The sequence below is a fragment of the Ctenocephalides felis genome, unplaced genomic scaffold (genome assembly GCF_003426905.1).
Source record: "Ctenocephalides felis isolate EL2017-DRISC unplaced genomic scaffold, ASM342690v1 CF-g0.4_SCAFFOLD_01886, whole genome shotgun sequence".
Lineage (NCBI taxonomy): Eukaryota > Metazoa > Arthropoda > Insecta > Siphonaptera > Pulicidae > Ctenocephalides > Ctenocephalides felis.
In genome coordinates this window covers 37,399,403-37,419,850 of record NW_020538040.1, presented here as the reverse complement: position 1 = coordinate 37,419,850, position 20,448 = coordinate 37,399,403, and the positions used below count along the sequence as shown (strand labels likewise).

The 20,448-nt window shown below is 30.6% G+C and overlaps 3 protein-coding genes across 3 annotated transcripts in view; 1 reads left to right on the top strand and 2 right to left on the bottom strand.

Annotated features, from left to right (window-relative positions):
• Nucleotides 1-851: 851 nt before the first annotated feature.
• On the bottom strand, nucleotides 852-6,440 carry LOC113377209. The gene is made up of 6 exons (XM_026617439.1): nucleotides 6,004-6,440; nucleotides 4,605-4,730; nucleotides 2,323-2,364; nucleotides 2,133-2,200; nucleotides 1,366-1,569; nucleotides 852-1,060 (listed from the first exon to the last, which is right to left on the bottom strand). The coding sequence occupies exons 1-6, from the start codon at nucleotides 6,272-6,274 to the stop codon at nucleotides 956-958; spliced, it is 816 nt and encodes a 271-aa protein (XP_026473224.1). The 5' UTR covers nucleotides 6,275-6,440; the 3' UTR covers nucleotides 852-955.
• A 219-nt stretch (nucleotides 6,441-6,659) lies between these two features.
• LOC113374916 (poly(ADP-ribose) glycohydrolase ARH3-like) lies at nucleotides 6,660-10,563 on the top strand. The gene is made up of 6 exons (XM_026614878.1): nucleotides 6,660-6,795; nucleotides 6,917-7,279; nucleotides 7,378-7,602; nucleotides 8,202-8,466; nucleotides 10,080-10,266; nucleotides 10,366-10,563. The coding sequence occupies exons 2-6, from the start codon at nucleotides 7,117-7,119 to the stop codon at nucleotides 10,561-10,563; spliced, it is 1,038 nt and encodes a 345-aa protein (XP_026470663.1). The 5' UTR covers nucleotides 6,660-6,795; nucleotides 6,917-7,116.
• Nucleotides 10,564-11,522: 959 nt separating this feature from the next.
• LOC113374915 (acyl-CoA synthetase short-chain family member 3, mitochondrial-like) overlaps nucleotides 11,523-20,448 on the bottom strand; it is a 14,769-nt gene continuing 5,843 nt past the window's right edge. The window contains 10 exon segments of the mRNA XM_026614877.1: nucleotides 11,523-12,184; nucleotides 13,870-14,092; nucleotides 14,225-14,370; nucleotides 15,813-15,963; nucleotides 17,996-18,155; nucleotides 18,258-18,486; nucleotides 19,375-19,586; nucleotides 19,754-19,850; nucleotides 20,258-20,317; nucleotides 20,320-20,400. Of these exon segments, the coding sequence (XP_026470662.1) occupies nucleotides 11,913-12,184; nucleotides 13,870-14,092; nucleotides 14,225-14,370; nucleotides 15,813-15,963; nucleotides 17,996-18,155; nucleotides 18,258-18,486; nucleotides 19,375-19,586; nucleotides 19,754-19,850; nucleotides 20,258-20,317; nucleotides 20,320-20,400 (1,631 nt within the window). The 3' untranslated portion in view covers nucleotides 11,523-11,912.

The following is a 20,448-nucleotide window of genomic DNA, read 5'->3' as shown; positions in this document are numbered from 1 at the left end:
TTAAAAAAATAGAGCATATGATCCAGATAGATGTATATATATATATATATATATATATATATATATATAATGATAAAATTGAGAATCAAAATTTAATTCTTGCGAGTTTGATTAAATGTAGCATTTTACTACATTTTATTCTTTTGCAAAAGATTAAAATGTTGAAAATCATATCAAAGAGAATGTATATTTGAATTGTTGGTAAATTTCGTAAATAGTATATGATTATATATTATGCACTTTTAATTTATTTGTATGAATTTCTATAATACAATTTTAAACTCCAAATGCTTCAAACGTACAAAACTTCTGTTTTCAAATTGCTCAAAACCAAATCATATTTTTATACAGAATACAAATTGAATTATACATTCTAAAATAAAAATTTCTTACAAATCATGTAAATATATTTAGAAAATCATGAAATATATGATTGTAATAAAAAAAATAATTTCCAATTTGTAACAAATAGTTCATAAAGATTTTATTTTTATTTATGAATATTATGAAACATAATCCTAGAGTACTGTGCACTAAGTAAACAGATTTACATAGCGAAGACACTGCATATTAATATTAAACTTTAGTTTCACAATGGATTTATGAATTGATGTCGAAAGATGCATATCAGAATAGTGAATTAAATACAAATTAGAGCCACATGAATTATATTTATCTATATTATTTACAAATACACACAAGTAATAAAATGATTGAATTAGATAATTATTGCTTAATTTAAATCACGTGAGGATAAAAAATGGTTATTAAAATAAATATAAGAAGTCATTAATTTTTTTTTTCAAATTATTAAATAAATAAATTTGTTTCATATACATATATAAGCGTTACAGAGTTACATATATTAAAAAGTATAAATTTTTATGATGCTTTGTGAATTAAAATACATTTTACTATTTTTATTAAATTTGATTAGCAACCATCTCTCACTGCACTATGCTGCCACAGTCCTTTGCGCATCCTCTTCAGCTTTTTCATTGATAAATAACAATGGAAGCATACCAAGTAAGCATCCTGCTATTATACCCAACACTCTTCCCTAGAAATAAACAATTTTTTTCTTTTTATTATTGTACCATTTTTTCAATTTGTTCAAGACAAATGATAAAATTTTATCACCAATGGTCTATTTATGACTTAGTTGTTACAATAGTCATATAGTTTGTCTCAAGCAATAAAACAGCTAAAATCCATTACTTGAAATTGTTATATTTTTAACTATGTTGAAAATCGTTGTTGACTACCAGCTAAATAAAAAAGTTATATTTTCTACCATTATTTAATATACCAGATTTTTAGTGTGTGTGCTCAAAAGTTTATTTTAATTAATTTACATAAATTTACCAGATTTGCAGCGCGATGAGAACAAGGCATGTCTAACTGGATCGGTGTTAATCTTGGAGGCTTAAATCCGACTGCTGCAGCTGCTCTTTCTACATAATAAGCTGATCCAATGCCTATGACATCGCTAATTGTATTACCCAGTGCTGCGGCAGCCATTGTGGATAAAGAAATATATGCCCCCAAACATAGCTCTATTTGATCGCCCTAGGAATTTAAGTAGAAAGGTAAGTCATATTCAACTAAAAATGTTGGTCAGAAAGGTAAGTCAAATTTAATCAATACTGCTTTAGATTCTTTGTCGACCTTTAATAATGTTTCTACCTAATCTTGGATAAAAGACTAAAATTCATCAATCGAAAATTCTAAATTTACTTGTAGTTATTTATTTCAAATCATTATTTTTTTTATCAGTTAATAATGCTTATTGCACTAGTTAGTAATCCACTTTTTATTTGTTGTGCTTAACTAATTGGAAGTGGCAAGTGCCATTGAGTTTATTGGAAGTCTGAGGAGGGTAATGAGATAGCATATTCAAGCCCCCAAATAACACAATCATCTAAATCATTTTGCAATAATAGATACATACACAATTTGTTAATCATGTCGCTAACTACATAATTTTATTTATTACATTAGTGCAATAGTAAGCTACTTTAGTTTATTATTTTTATTATATATATATATATATATATATATATATATATATATATATATATAAAGACAATTTGTTATTTAAAATTGTTATTCCAAATAAATAATTTTCTCACCATAACGATCATAATACAATTATCCAAAAATCCAAATCCAACGAATGGTATTGCATTAGCCAATGCCACTAAAATTATGTTGAATTAGTTAGTATTACATACTTCAAGAAAGATCTAAATCAATCTATCAACAATTTTTCTTACAAATGCAAATTTAGCATTTGAAAGATGGTAAACTGAAATAACTTACATTTCAGAAGATCTGCTGAAGCAGGTTCCGGCACATTTTCAGCTGTGGGATAGAAAACGCCTTTGTTTGAGAACTAGCTAATTTGTTGTTTATTAGGTAATACATAGTTAATAAATGACAAACAATAGACATGCACTCTAATAACGATAATGCTCGTTCTAAGATGGTTAACTACACGACATTACATTAGTTAAGCAAAAACGATAGTAGTTATGTAGACTAATAATGTTGTTGCAAAAAATTATGAATATGCTATATGCAAATATATATATATATATATATATATATATATATATAATACGAGATATGCAAAAAAAGTAAAGTGAATTTTGCTGGCAACATATATTCGATTATCGATTTTTTGTTGTGTCGATGGGTCCCGAACATATGTTGGCATTTTATAAAACATACCATACTTAATTTGTTTTTTTACAACATAAAACGGATTCATGCTGTGCTTAGTGATTTTCTGTTATTATAGAAAATAGAGCAACGAAAAAAATGCTCAAAAACTTTTTAAATATTCACAATACCATATTTAAAAAATTGATATATCCGAAAAACCTGGCGATAATTAAGTATAACCTAAAGATATGATTTCCAAAAACGTTACTTTCTAGTGCACATTAACGCGATACACAGAGTAGAATTATAACTTGAATACTTGATTATAAATCTATTATTATGATTTTAATGAACAAAATATTACGAGTTTAATCTATACTATGACAAATATTCAATTGATCAACTGATTTGATAAAAACGACTCTACTCTAATTGTAAAGGAATATCTCCTCTTTGTACCCACACAGCAATAACAATAAAACGATAACCAAATGTTTATTTCCCACAAAATTTGAAAAACTGACCTTACTTTTTGGGCACGCCTCGTATAATGTCGAGTACGAAGAATTGATAGACTTCACATTATCTCTGCGATTACTCCTTTTCCCAAAGTTCAAAATCCGCTTCAAAGCATCCGATGTTTAACCCACAAAAGATAATCAAAGAAAAAAGTGCCAAGAACTGAAGATGATTCCACTGGTGCTTTTAAAATGATATAATAATTAGTAACCATGCTCAGTAAATTTTCATATGGATGTATACTAATGCGCATACATATTTCCAAATTGCAATGCCAATTTCACACGTAGGTAATAACACGCGTAATACTCACCACGTGGACTATTACCAATTGTTTCCGAGAAATCTTCAGAAAACAGTTTTCTCCCAAAAACATTCTTTTTAAATAACTCAATTAACTGTTTGCGCCTATATAACAATTTACACCCAAGATTGCTAACAATTTTATGAAAAATCTTTGGACGATTTTTTTCACTAAATGTAGTATAAATATAAATTTCGTAGCGCAAAGGGAGGTTGTGTACACATGCGCACATTCTGGATTAATGTTTTCTTTTTGCAATGGATATAATGCTGATACCAGCGAATACTATGTTTTATTTCATAGAAAGAAGTTTTGAATTAAAACGTAAAAAAAGAGACAAATAAATAAAATTAAAGCAAAGCCATTCATTGGTTTTACATAAATAGTTTTTGGATGTATCATCCCTGGTGTTTGAGTTTAGAACATTAAGTTTGGATTAGCCAAGCCATTTTGATTGTCTTTAGAATGGGTAATGTTTAGTTACTGTATAAGAAATAAATAATAAGAAGATAAAATGCATTCAATGCAATTAGGATTATAATCGTTTCAAATTCTTCCGATTCATTATTATCATTTCCGATTCATTATATTGTGAATATATGTGAAATAAATGTCTTTTTGTAGCAGTTCATGATACAAAGAATCAGTAAATACATTTGACAATAACTTAATCAATTATTAGATGAAAGAGATTTTATAAGAAAAATAGAAATTTCCTAACAAAAATAAAATCATCATTATAAAATAAGAAACATTCCAATTCCAGGAAAAATCACATTAATATAGCAGTTAGCAAATGACTAATATAAGCATGCAAGATTTCCATATCACAAAATGGTCTTGTACTCGTCTAGCAGCAAACCTCATTGCATTTTATGCAATTTACAACATCACTAATAAAGACTAGTATTAATATTAATATGAAGAAATATAAGAAGCATGCTTTAGTTATAGAATAATTCTTAATAACAGAGCAAATCACGCATTCACATAAATGATAACGTACAACAAGGACATTAATGATAGTTTAAAAGCCACCTACGTAAAGCATCTTTAATGTTAGTGATTCTCTCAAGCGATGTACCAAATTTATAATCTAAATTTTTCTGCATACCATATTTTTTTTGTAGCCAATCTTCAGGCATAGGACAATAAGAACCGGTTGGATCTACATCGCCCAGTTTGGGTACTTTCACTGGCCTACCAAATTTACTACGCCACCTAGTGGCGGCCAATTGTCCTGTGATGCAGTAAATACAATTACAATTTCAATTCAGTCTTAGTCATCTTATTAATTCAATCATATTTATAAACAAAACAAAACTATCGTAACTGTAAACTAAAATCGTAAAACTGATCTCCAACTGCATCGTGTCAACTCTTTTCAAACCGTTGATCCGGGTTGAGATTGAAGGTGAATAAACGAATGTTTAAAAAAGATGTGAATATATAAATATATTATAAAATATGTTGTAAGTGTGATTTAGATATTCAATAATTTTATGTAGACTCGCTGTCATTTAAATTCAATAATTTCATTTTATATATGATGTATAAAGAAAACGAATCTGTTCATTAACAATGATAGAACTTACAACTTATCACACTAAGTTAACAAACATGTTTTGTTTCCACAATTAATGAGATGTCTAATTCAAAAACAAGAATCTCATTGACAACTCTCAAAACTTACTGCAAGTTTTAATATTTATATTGCAATTAAAAAGTTAAAACACCAATAATAAAAATAAAGATTTATTATTTGAATAGACTGTTGAGTATGTAATCCTGTCCTGGGTAGACTGCTTTAATAGTAATAATAAACACAATTTGATCATCTTATTAATTGTTTTTAGATTATTTTGAATATATGTATTTATACATTTTCCTTTAACATTCTCCTTCATTTTACATAAAGTTTTACTATCAAATATTTCACACATTCATAGATACTTATCATATCTTATATATTTTTATATAATTTTATATTTTCTATGAACCTAATAAAAAATAATTTAAAATAAAAAGTAATAAAAAATTAACACAATACTATGTGATTATTTTATGTAAGTTGTATCGTTAGTAACAATATTGGCAGTAAATCCAAAGGAACAGATAGATAACTGTTGCTAAGTGCACATATACTAATCTTCGAGTACTTATGAAAAATGTATAATAATATTTTCACAACATTTTAAGAGAAACTACAACTATAGTCAATTTATTACATCTGATGTTTTAGCAATTGTATGATTTTGCAATTTAAATAATGTTGATCTATTTAATTTATTTGCGTGTTATATATTGATACAGCATATCAACATGATGTCATTGTTTATTTAAATTATTATATTAGCTTTGTAAAATATTTCATTGTTAAATTATTATGCACAGGTTTCAGAAGCAATTGATTAATTCAATTTTAAAGATTGAAATACACATTTCATTGGAAGATTGAAAGTCACATTTGAAATATTTAACATGTATCAGAGTGAGTATTTAAATTATTTTACCTTCATATTCCTCTTTGATGGTTTTTGACTCAAATTCTTGCAAAGCACACATCAAAGTTTTTCTTTCATCGGATGTTAGTCTCAAGGTGAGCTCGATTGCTTGTTCCTTACTTATTTTTCCATTTGAAGGTAATGATGAGTGATTAACAAGACTGTGAGTTATTCGTCTCTCACAATTTGTTGTTATAATAGCAGCATGTAAAAATTTGGAACGACTGTGCTGGGAAAGAACACAGTACAATTTTGTGACAAATGCATTTGAGAGGCGCATAACTATTTATTTTTTTTGTATTTTGTAAATTATTATTTTAAACATTTTTTGAGTATTAAGTAAACATAATTACTTTTAGTTTGTACCGTTTGTTGGTACAAAACTAAATTTAACAATAAATTTGAGAAAAATTATAAATGACTGAATAACATTGAAATGACAGCACTCATTTGACTGTCACCCAGAGGCTGTTCACTTTGCGTCATTTCGTACACAAAGATTCCATTGCCAACATAATATATTTATAAATTGTGATAACTTCATTTATGTTTCGACTGATATTTCAAGTCAACTGTCAAGTTGATTGTTATATAAGAATTAGTTTTTTAATTGAATGTTAAATTAGTAATATTATAAATATACACAACAAATATGTATGATATGTAGTTTTCGTTGAATTCCGTTATTATGGTTTTAATTTCTATTAATTTATTTTGAAAAAAAAAAATCAGTTGTGCGAAACATTTTGCGATTGGTATTACTTTGTTTGTCCGTTGAATTTTGTATGTTGAATCTTCGTGGTGAGATATCTTTGTTTCTTATTTTGGATTTTATATTTATCTTATCTTTACGCACATATTATGTATTTATACTATTGTTGCGTCACAATATGACAAAAAATGATTATTTCAATCTCTGCAGATTATCATTAGGATTAGGTAGAAGACAAGTGTGATGCCATCGTATAATAGAATAGAAGATAATGATTGTATGCTGTCCATAAACCGTTCGTGTGACATCTTATCTCCTTTCGCCTCAGCATAATAAGGAATGTGAAGTGTGCCCGAATTAATATAACCTATAAATGAGCTGAATATTTTTGAATTATTTAATATTCCGAAATGTTGGATAGTAAATTATTGGCAAGTAAATTCAAAGGATGTTTACTTGGAGCACTTTTAGGAGATTGTTTAGGGGCCCCGTACGAAGGAGAAGTTTTGGGAGCTGGAGCAAAAATTGTCTTACAAAAGTATTTTGATAAACTGGAAGGACCATATTTTAAAAGTAAAATTAATATTGTTCAGACTAAAGTAATTCATTTTATTATTTTTTTTTGCACAGAACCTACAAATCTAAATTTAATGTTCTTATAATTTTATCAGGTCCGGTTAAACAATATACTGATGATACTGCAATGACAAAATGCATTGCACATTCTTTAATCAGTCAAAAAACATTAAATCAGCGTGATTTAGCACAACGATTTGTTAAGGAATATTATGCTGAACCAAGGAGAGGTTATGGCAAAGCAGTTGTTGATGTATTTCATAAATTGCGAATCTCAAACTTTGAAGACCCTGTCGCACCAGCTAAAAATCAATTCTCAGGTATTGAACAATACAATGCGGGATGTTGATAAATGTATTTTTTAGTGAGATTGCACTAATCTTGTTTCTCAACGTATATGGGATTTGCTGGCTGTCTATCAAAAGGGGATGTCTACAGCCATTATAATGTTTAAAACATTATATGTTCTAAATTTCCTTAAATAATAAAAAATAAATTGTACTGGTATGAGCATTAATTAGAAAACAGTGTTTAACACTAAAATAAATCAAGTATATTTTTATTTGATATTATATAAACTATTGATTGAGTAAATCAAAAACCCTTAATGTTCAAAATAATTTTTTTTCAGCCAGTACATAATGATATTTTCTTCGTTCCTTGCTTCGAGAAATGAGAAAAATCCCGCATTTAGTGGAAAACGGGTAAAAATAATTGTACCTCATAAATACTGTTAACTACTTCGCATTTCTATACATTATAATTGTTCTAAAATGAAGAATTTTTTTTTTTGTTACATGCAATATCACTGCTAATGTGCCGAATCAATTATTTGTGTTGTAAAGAGTTGTAATTTAGAGATACTAAATTATTTTCAATAACGTTTAAACTAATTTTATTGATTTAAAATTTTTTTTAGGTTTTGGATCTTATGGAAATGGAGCTGCTATGAGAGTTGCGCCAATATCCCTATTTTTCTCAAAAAACTTCGATCAGTTAGTGGAAATGGCTAAAAAATCAGCTGAAATAACTCACACACATAGATACGGAATGGATGGTGCAGTGGTGCAAGCTGTCGCAATTTTTCAGTGTCTGGAGACCAGCTCAAGCACTATGGATGTGAAAGATTTTATTGTCAAGTTAATTGAGAAAGTGTCTGCTGTCGAAAGCAAATCTGATGAAATGTTTGTATTTTGTGAAATTATGTTACAACAATTCATTTTGTTATTTGTTACATTTTGTTTTGAAAACCATTTTATTATACATTCATTATACAGGGTCCGGCACTCGAAGTGTAACCAATTTCAAACAACTCGCGTAGCTGATGCACGTGTACCAACTGTCAGTAAGTTAGCTAAATGATAGTTTAGTCTATTGTTTATAAGCGTACGAAAGTATTTAGTCGACAGTGAACGCGAAAAAAAGAAATCAGTAATGGATTTCAAACGTAACAGTGTGATTACATTATATTTAGCTGGAAAATCACAACCAGCGATTGTTCGAGGGCTCAAACACCTTAAAGTGAATAAAGTTTTTGCTTATCGCACCATAACTCGTTACAATGAAACTGGTAGCATCGCAAAACGTCATGGAGGTGGTCACCAAAAGACTGCAACGTCACATGAGATGGTCAAAAAAGTGAGAAAGCGACTCGAGCGAAATTCCCGACGAAGTGCCAATTAAATGGCAGAAGAACTTAACACATCTGACCGTAGCATCCGCCGCATACTGAAAAATGATCTCAAGGTCAAGCCTTATAAGATCCAAAAGGCACATGATCTTACGTCGAAGCAGCAGCAAGTGAGACTTCAGAGAGCTAAGGAGTTGCTTCGCCTGGCCGAGAGTGGTAAATTTCCGAACATTGTGTTTTCCGACGAGAAAATTTTCATAATTAAGCAATTCGCACACTCTCAAAACGATAGGGTTTACTTGACTGATCGTTCAGACAAGAATTTGAGCCATCGACTGGCCACCAGAAGGCAACATCAGCCACAGATAATGGTTTGGGCCGCTGTAACCGCAGATGGGCGATCTCCAATCGTTTTCATCGAGCCTGGCGTCAAGGTAAATGTGCGATATCATCGGGAAAGTATTCTGAAGGTTGCTTTGAAGCCATGGGCAGATCAACATTTCGGTGGCAGACCATGGACGTTTCAACAGGACTCGGCACCATATCATAAAGCTCGAGTAAACCAAGAATGGCTGAAAAACACCGTTCCGAACTTCAAAGCGTCCGCACAATGGATCTCAAATTCACCACACGCGAATCCTATGGATTATTCTCTTTGGGCCATTTCGGAGAGCAAGGTCCGAACTAAGGGGTGCATCAGTCTCGAGGCGCTAAAAAAAGCCGTTGTCCGCCAGTGGGCCAAAATACCTGCAAATCACGTTCGGCCAAATGCGATTTGTTTTTGGACCGTCTAAAGGCCATAGTCAAAGTAAAAGGTGGTCATGTCGAGCAAAAATGAATTGTTCTTAAATTTTGTATTATTTTTACACATTTTGTACTTTGAATCGAGTAAAATTGATTTTCCAAACTGATTTTATGGCTCTTTCAATTGGTTACACTTCGAGTGCGGACCCTGTATATGCTTTGTACTAAAGAACAATAGTACTAACTTTCAAAACTATGAGTAAACTACATTTTACTGTTCAAATATATAAATATCTTCAGCTCGATCAAAGAAGCTGTACTTCCTCGGATACATTTTATTAGTCACGAGTATTATGACTTCAATTACATTTTGCACTACTAAATTTTCATGCATTTAATTTTCAATGAAAAAAATATTTACAGGCTTGGGTTACCAGAACCTCCCACATATGTGAAACAATTAAATTACGTATCAGAAATGTTAGAGAAAGATGAAGTACCTCAAGAAACAGTTATTCAAAAGTTAGGAAATGATGTTGCAGCACTTTATTCTGTACCAACGGCAATTTATTGCTTCTTGAGATCTCAAAAACCTATTAAGGATATTCAGGTTCGTAGTTTGAAATCTGGAAAATCTTTATTTTTAGTGCGTCACCTCCATAATTTGTGAAGTAAATATAGGTTAATATAAAACCTTTTTTTTTTTCAGAGTGATAATGTATTTCGCCGTGCTCTTCAATATGCAATTTCTCTGGGTGGAGACACAGACACTATTGCAAGTATGACTGGAGCACTTGCTGGAGCTCATCTAGGACACGAAGTGATTTCTCCGAATTTAATTAAGCACTGTGAATATTCAGAAGAAATCATTAAATTAGCAGATGAATTATTAGTATCCAGTCGGTAATTGACAAATTATTAAAATTTATTAATATTTATTAAAATTTTATAATCTTTCAGCATTGTATTTATAATAGATTAATAAATTTGTTCTGTTTTTCATATTGTAATACAAACTATTTTTATTATTAACGAAAATACGAGTGGGATGGAGGCTGTCTATTAATCATGTGATCAATCTAAGGATTTTCAGACCCTCCGTTTACTTTATGGATATTTAAAATTCCCCCCCCCCCCTTCCTAAACCAAACAATACATGTATTTTTAATACCTAGAAAAGTCTGTATAATTTTAGATTTTTTTTTGAACAACTTTGTTTTTTTTTTAAATTCAGGTAAAAAAATAAATACATGTGATACCTTACTAGATTCCCCTTCTCCTCCTTGTGAAATTTTATGTTTTTTTTTGTCAAACTGCCCTCCTCGCAAACGAAATTTTCGTCTTTTGTGCGTGATTTTTCGAAATTGACTCGCGTTTTATGTGATCAGTCGAGCTTTTTAACATATGACTTATATTTTTTGACCGGGTGCTAAAATGGTGCCCAATGAGTGTGATTAGAAACCACATACTGCATAGCTCTCTTGAAATTACAACAATGTAGTGTCGCAATCTCTCTAGGCATCTGAATAAACAGGTTGAAATGTGGCCTTACTTTACTACATAGTTTGCACAAAATCGTAAATATGGCGATGTGGATAACGATACAGTATCTGCATTCTGGATAATAGTTACCAAAAGTAATTTTAACATTTTAATTTATAATTAAGTTAAAGTAAAGATTTGAGTACACACTTAACATGAATTTATTTGCTAATTATAAAATATAATTGACCAAATTACATTATTATTTTAATAATTTATTTTTATTAGTTAAAACTTGGCATATATTTTCTAAACTTTTACTTTCAATCACTTTTCAAGATTTTTCTTGCTAACAGTTGAAACATACTGCAGATATTTTCGGGGACTTAAACATAAATATTTCATTAAATCTACATTTTTCATTCTAGCTTATTATTATTCACTGTTATAGGACAATCTTGGTGTGCGATAATTTTTTCATGCGCCGATTACGAATTTTCCAATTTTGACAAGTTTTATACAAATGCATGCAATTAATGTGCCCGTTTTTTCAAGTTTATAAACGAATTTTATCCTAAAACAGCGAATGCGTTTGCAGCTACCAGAAAATTTATTTCAAGTGATAGTACTTTCGTAAATTTTCAGAAAGCAATAATCAGATTGCAAAGACAGAAAAATCGACGAAGTTTGTTAGTCACTTGAAATTACATATCTGGTATAAACAAATGATCTATGTACCACAGCAATAAATTTAATTAAAATTTAAGTAAGCAATCATTGCGGATCGGGCGCAAGATGTGCGTAACCGAGACGGCGAAGGGCGCTCTTGATTGCTTTAAAAACTGTGGGGTCCTCAACAGTTCCGGGAAGCAAGACGCGCTTGTTGCGTGCCAGATCTGCGATCGTCTTCCGTAGGGTTTTGCCGGATCGGGTGCGCGGCAATGCCGGCACCGACGCAGCTAGCCGGAACACGGCTATGGGGCCGATCAGGCTGCGAACCATGTCAATCAGGTCTGATACTATCGTTGCTTCATCTCTTTGTGCATCTGTCATAAAACCATGAACATTATTAGCAAAATGTGTTATTTACTTGAAATTGAATATTACATAACACTACTGAAAATTATTATTAATTTGTCCAAAACAGACAATCTTCTATATATATATATGTAAATAAGTCGGGTTTTCCTTCCTGACGAAATAACTTCAGAACGCACGAACCGATTTCGACAATTTTGCATTCTTTGGAAAGGTCTCGGGCTCCGAAAGGTTTATAGCTAAGAAAATTAGAGGTGCATGGCTAATGAAAATTGCTGGAATTAAAAATTCGAGTAATAACATTAGTGAGAATTATCAGAATTATGCTTGGTTAAGTCAACGAGCAATTCTTGCCGCCAAGAAATATGCTGTACACGCACTGAATTCCACCATTCAATCAAAAATTGCTGCAATTTCCAGTTCTCCTTATCAATCGCTTAGTGTTTGCGGGATAAATTTCAAATAGATTATTTAGAAAAGCATTGTTTTTCACATGGGCAGTTATACGTTGCCTGTTCACGAGTTGGAAAACCATCCGCTTTGTTTGTGTTAACGTCAGACCAAACAACAAAAAATGTGGTTTACCAAAGAGCACTTCAATGAAACGGATAATTTGCGGATTCACTTTCATTTACTTAGAGAAGTTCAACTAAAAAACACTTCATTTTTGTAAACAAATGTAAATTTTTCTTTTTCAAATATAAAACAAACAAAAAATTTCTTCATCTTTTTAACGAAACCATCTGGTGGCGAAACGGAGTTCGTCGGGTTTGCTAGTGTGATTATAAAATAAACGTATAGTAATGATACTAATTACTATTATGTTTCATTTTTGTTACTAAAAACGTGCATTAAAAAAACAATTTGCTAGATAAAAATGTAGATAATTTTTTTTTTATTTAGTGTTTATTATAAATTTACTCGCGTACTTTTGATAAGTTAATCATGTTAATAATATATTCATTGTTATATAAACATATCAAACAAATAATAATATTGCTGCTTCTTTTAATGGCAATTGTCTAAACTAGTTCCTTTCGGTCGATTTTTCAGAATGACACGAATTTTGTAATTTCCAAAAATTCCAATGCCAAAAAGCCTGTATAAGCGAAGCAAGTAATATAATTTAATTTAAAAATTATTTACTTGCGATATTATCGCAAAACTTTTATATAGATAAGACTGAAAATATAGAATACTGAAATATCAATTTCTTATCTATGAAATTCTTTTGAATAAACCTTCAAATAATCAAGTTATTTCAAAAACATGCTATTCAATAATAAAACTTCCAAACAAATAAGCTGTTACTCAATATCGGATTAATCTGATAATAATATCTGAAATCTGATAATTCTAATCAATGAACAACTAAAAATCGTAACACTTTCATGTCAAATGCCAAAAATGCCTCCTGCCATATTTGACTTTATCAATCAGTTATTAATACATTGTTGTCAAAATGTTTTCATATGCCCATATATTAAAAGGTCAACCGTTGGGTTTTTCTTTCTCAAATCAATTACTGAATGTCTATCTATAACTAGATTGTAAGGTATTGCATAAAAATTAAAAAAATATTCATATACATTTACGATTCTGGATTGATCAAAAACTATAATATTCATGTTATAATTATTTGATATATATTAATTTTAATGAATGTGAATATATAAATAAATGATCTACTCACTCGGCACCATGACAAACAAGCAAAGCGGAACTTCGCCTTTTGTTGGTTCCGGCACCCCGACCACTGCCGCGTCCGCTACATCAGGATGTCCTAAAACTACATCTTCTAAGCCACTGGTGCTTAATCTATGACCGGCAACATTGATAACATCATCGTCTCTGGCCGTCACGTATACGTAACCGAATTCGTCTTTGTAACCTGCATCCATCGTATCATAATATCCCTAGAAACAATATACAAAAACATGCACTCTTAGCATCCAACATAATTGAAAACAGTTAATACTAATATTCTTACATGTATGATATATATATATATATATATATATATATATAAGTTAGAAATTTTTACTAACCGGGTATTTATCGAAGTATACTGATAGAAAACGTTCAGGAGATTTATATAGGGTAGAGGCAGTGCCTGGTGGTAGTGGTAACCTACATGCTATGCGGCCCAACTCATGTGGCAAGCATTCGGTTCCATCTTGTCGCAAAATGTGAACTGTAAATTGAAGACAATTTAATAAATATGTGTAAATATGCTAAACAGATTAACAACTAGTTGGTATTAGTATTTAGCCTTGAGGTAAGTTACATGAACTTCCCGATATGTGTAAATAATCGACTTAATCAATAAAAAATAAATTAATTTATGAGTAAATTTATTACACATAATTGAAAACGAACGAACACGTTAACCCGGAGTATTTTCAAAAAGCAACTTTTCAAAAATCAACAATTATTAAATTTGAACCAGTTTCCGTAGGATTTTAATGGTTTAGTATGTTTATTAAGACCAAGTACTATATTGTTATACCAAGTAAATCGTCTAATTTTAATTTTAGCTAACGTCAAAAAAACTACTCATTTTCTCAAACTTTGATGAATTTTTAAAATTAAACTACTTGTCGTAAGGCCGTAATATTACAGTAAGTTCTATAAGACCATGATATACATGAATGTGGACGAAAAGTTTAACACTTTTTTTCAAATTACAAAGGAACGGCTTGGCAGATCGTCGCACAAAACTGATAAACCATAGTCCTCATCGAAATACATCAAATGGTTTTTAAATTTCTGAAATCGATTCAAGCGTTTTGGAGAAAATGTCGATAAAAGGTCTAATTTTGACAAATGCCAAAAAAACGATACCAATTTTTGCAAACTTTGACAAATTTTCAAACTTAAACCATTTGTCGTAGAGCCGTAATATTTTAGTATGATCTAGAAAACTATAATATCTACCGTCAAAAAAATGATAATAAAAATCGTCAAAAAAATTTTTTTTAACACTTTATTACAAGAAAACGGCCCGGCGATCTTTACAAAAAACTAATCAGCACGTTCCCAATCAATCTCTTTCGAACGGTTTTTGAATTTTCATAATCGGTTCAGCATTGCGGGGTAAAACGTGGACAATTTTTTTTTCACTTTTCTGCTATTTATAAAGAAACGTCTTGTCCGATCGTCCCACAAAACTGACAAACGATAGTCCTCGCCGAGATACATCGAATGGCTTTTAAATTTTTGAAATCGGCCCAGCCGTTTTCGAGAAAACGTCGATTTTCGGAAAAAAATTTGTTCACATACACACACACACATACTTTTTCCAAATTGGTCTCATTCGATTCAGAATGGCTTGAAACGTCGAGAAAACAAAGTTAGCGAATCGGATTTTTTGATGAAAACAAACTTCTCTTTCGGGAAGTTAAAAAAGCAGCAAATGGCATACTAGGGGTATTAGAAAAACATCTAAATTAAACGGTGCTTATAGATTTGAATATCCAAAATTTTTTGCGTCTTTAACGTACAGTTTTTGAGCTGATCGCTGATTTTCAAGAATATATGATCACGATGGTTTAAATAGTAAATGTATCGTTATTACAAGTTTTTAATATATGGATAAAACTTAATACAAAGTACATTTGTATATAATTTAATTACCGTCAAATCCAGGAAACGGCATACCCGCACAGTTGTTGGGCGGATTGAGATTGTGGCCCAAACCAACGCAGGATGCTGTGATTGCGTGTCCAGTTTCCGTCTGCCACCAATGGTTTAAAACGGGAACTTGAAAAACTGTTTGTACCCAAGTCTATGAATAAATAAAAACAATATTTAATCTATAGCAAAAGTAAAATGAGCATTAATGTTAATTATGTATTATTAAATCTGCGTTCGGATTTTTCTAAATTTTAAATAACAATAGGAATTTGAAAGTAATTATTCGAAATTTTGAAACGATATATAAATATATATTATACTAGCTGACCCGGCAAACGTTGTATTGCTAAGTTAGGTATATTCTAAACAAGGATATTTATATTTTTGATTCTAAGGAATCAAAAATATAAATATTTTAAGTGTATAAGGATGTGTTGTTCGAATGCTATATAGAATGAGATATTATAAAACAATAAGCCCCGTTAGTTTGACTATATCTTGTCAATACAATCAAACTGGAAGTTTTATACACTTTCTTTGGATATGGTATAATCCAATCCAAGTCTTTTTTGTTCTTTTGACTTATTCATTACGTTTCCAGTTTTTCAGATTCTTTTTGGATTCTGGATTTTGTATATAATTGTAAACAATACTACTGAGCTTATACAAAATTTTCAAATTTGTGCGAGGAGAGATAGAAAATGAATTAAGTATTTCTTCTTTGACCTGCTTTTTGAAAAATTTCAAGTAACATTCGATGAATTAAAGTAAATTTAATAAAAAGTATATAGGTAGAGCAGGGCGAGACACAAAGGTCCAATTTGACTTTGAGCAAATATAAACTATATTGTGAAAACCATAACAATTATATCACAACAAATAACACATATCTAACGAACGATTATCTGACTACGTTCATGTGCTGCTTTTTTGATGTCTTTCAAAAATTTGTTATCTAGACCTTTTTACCCTATAGGCGGGGTAACTTGAAACGGACAGGTGGCAGAAAGGTTTAAAGCCTTATTATAATTTTAAATTACCGTTTATCTTCCCCATTTCAAAGATTACCGTTTTCAAATCAAGGTTATAGCTGGTCATACATCTTTTTTCCTCAACTTTCAAATATTGCTGTTGAACAATGCTTAGCTTTACTGGTTTTTGACACATCAGTAGTAAACTTATTTAACCCCGGACCTTTATAAATTACTATCTATTCTTCGATAAATTCTGGAAAATTATAACTGGGAAAATGTTATTCGACAAAAATGTCCCTTTGATCAATACCAATTTTAGGTTCTGAATTAAAGTAACATAAATAAAAAATAATATAACCCAGGAAATGTTTTATAAATACCAATGAGTATATAATTATACAAATAAGATCTTTCATAGCACCGTATGAAATATAAATATGCTAAAAAGTGCATTTTTATATTAACATTACAAAAAAGTAGATATTTTGAGTTTATAGTAACACTTGAGGCTCGTTTAATAACGTTTTTGTGTACAAATAAAACTACAAACAAAACTACTTACAATATTTAATCATAATTAACTAATATTTATATAAGACAACCTATCAAACATAATTGAACATCATCTGTCAAAAACGTTTGACATTTCACGTATTAGCCACCGTTCATTGTTTTATTCAAATTACGCTTGTACAAAAATTTTCAAATTAAAAATGTAAAGTTTCTACGCGGATTTGAAATAATTTCTCACCTTTTGGACTTTCTCTGGATTGGCACGAATTTTTCAAGACTAAGACTGGCCAAATCGGTTTAGCCGTTTTCGAATTTTACTTAGACATTTGAAAAAGAGCTCCATTTTTATATATAAGATATATTAAATTAGTCTCTTTCCTACAATTGTCTAAACGTAGAAAATTAATCCTTTTATATTTTTTTAAAATTATATTTTGATTGCTGGTTCGAAAATATATACTTTCTCCGCCCGCACCTAGTGATTCGTCATCTGGCATTATGCTTTTTTAATTTAAAACTTTTTATTAAAATATATTTTTAATTAAAAATGAAGTACTTGGGTCCTGTAGATAAAATGGAAACAGGAAACTTATCATACTATACTTTCACGATTCCAGTGGAGGTTGAACTCAGTTCAAGGACTAGCCCTCGAGCAGAGAACTTAAAATTACTTTTAAGTTATAATAGAATACTAACTTTAGTTTCATGGTCACAGTGTTCTCCAGCAACAAATATAGCTCGTAAGGATTCGGTACTGTAATGCCTTCCAAAAGTGATGTCTGGGTCAAGTCTTTTTATTACTCGGAATGATGTTGGTACAGTAAACATCGCGTTAACTCGGTGTTCGTGAATAATACTGAAAGTAAAGTAATAAAATTTATACATTATAAATGTTTACTGGGACAATTTGTGAGTAAATATTGTCTATATCTATGTATATGGATATTTTTTCTCTAACCGAAAGTATTGTCCGGGGTCGGGCGTGCGATCGGGTTTTCCTTCATACATGACCGATGTAATTCCTGCAAGTAAGGGCCCGTAACAGATATATGAGTGACCGACAACCCAGCCGAGGTCTGATGCCGACCACCACACAGATCCTGGCTGAAGGCCGTACAACGCGTTCATGGACCATGCCAAGGCAGCTAAATGTCCACCTGTCGGACGTTGAATGCCCTTTGGATCATCTGATGAAATAGGAAATATTAGAAATAATATTGCATTACTTTGCTAAACCTGAAATTTAAGAAATTGGTGATTTTGCAAATATAAAATGTATCTATGTTAATTCTGTAAGTGCAATTTTTTTTGGTAATTCTCGTTAAATTTAAAAGTACAAACTTATTAATGTGGTGGGCTATTTTAATCGGCATTTGAGATTTTGTATTTGGTAAATTTTTCATTCATAATGAATTGTTTCATATAAGTAAAATTTGATGTATTGTTGTAATTTTATTATCAATTAATTGCAAATATTCAATTAATATCTATTCTTTTTGGAAACCCAGAACAATCCGGGACAGAACATCCAAATCCGGGACAAATATTGCTTTCAAAAAAACCCAGGACAAGTGGTGAAAAATCCGGGACTGTCCCGGCCAAATCGGGCCGTATGGTCACCTTATTATTAAACATACCTGCATCTTTCAGATTTTATAGTATTATAGTAAAATTATGTGCTAAAAACACTATAATTTAGACGTCAATTAGACTATTCTTCTATAATTTATCAAAAAAACCGTACAGCGGCCTTGAAGATTCCTACTTCAAAAATAAACTTACAAAGATATCATGAACTCGAGTAGTAAAATATTACTCGGAAATTTCTTTAGCTTTGAAACAAGTTTCTCGGAAATTATAATTAAACCACACAAAACATTTTTCTGATCCTCAACGAAGAGAGATGCGACTAATAGCAGATTACCTGAAAGGACACTGCAAATTAAGGAGACAGCTAAGGAAACTAATAATGAAGAACAATGATAGTTGTGAAAATGTTGTTTCAACACAGGAGAAAGAATATACAATGGGGTCATTGTACTTTTAGTTTATCATCTCGTCATTCCCAAAAATACCTGTTGTGCCTGATGTGTAAAGTATGTAAAGAGGATGATTAGCTTCTACAGATACGCATGGATGCGGCATGGCGTTTGCGAGAACTTGGTCCCAGCAGACATCAATTTCTGGCTTTAAAGTGCAAACATGTATATTTCGTCTTTGGAATATTATACATCGTGATGGCTTAAAACCAGGGTAATCTAACGCTTCATCCAATATTTCTTTATACCTGTAAAAGAAAAAAAATAAAATAATCGAGGCAAGACGTAAGAAAATAAATTTTTTTTCTAAATTCACTATTTGATTTTTATTTATTTTTAATAAATAAATGAAAATAATCGTTCATTTAATTATGAATAAATAAAAATAAAATATTTATCTGAACTTATTTGATACCTAATGATTTTATTTGGTTCAACTCCGCAACTGGCTGCAATAATTACTTTCGGCTCTGCATGTATAATTCGTGATCTTAATTCTCTTGATGCAAAACCTGAAATTATTATTATCATTATTTTAAATTAGTGGTTAATGGCTTGTCTATTTCGATTTAAACGAAATAGCTAGAATCTAGCCAGAGGCTATGCATTATCATGCCGCATGCCCTCTGCAATTCTCGCATCTATCTCGCAGATTATTATTATTATTTATATCAATAATTAAATTGAATAATGTTAAATATATTATAGACAACGACTGGATTGTCATTAATTTGTGTTTGTGTTTCAAAGTGTTTTTCTGAAATTAAGTAATCATTTTCGACGCTTTGGAACCAGATATGGCCCATCATCTAATTTTTTTCGTCAAAAGTGTGTTGTCATAATGTAATTTGTTGGTAACTGATTTAGTTTAACTAAGAAATTATGACTAATTGTAAGTATGGATAATATTATTTCTGACCTCCAAAAACAACCGAATGAATTGCTCCAAGTCGAACTGTGGCTAACATAGCAGCAATGGCTCAGGAATAAGTGGCATGTAGATTAGAACTCGGTCTGAACGCTTAACGCCAAGGGATGCGAGTCTCCTGCCAAACGGGATACCTAAAAATATATTACGAAAAAATAAAGATAATCTAGATAATTTTTAAA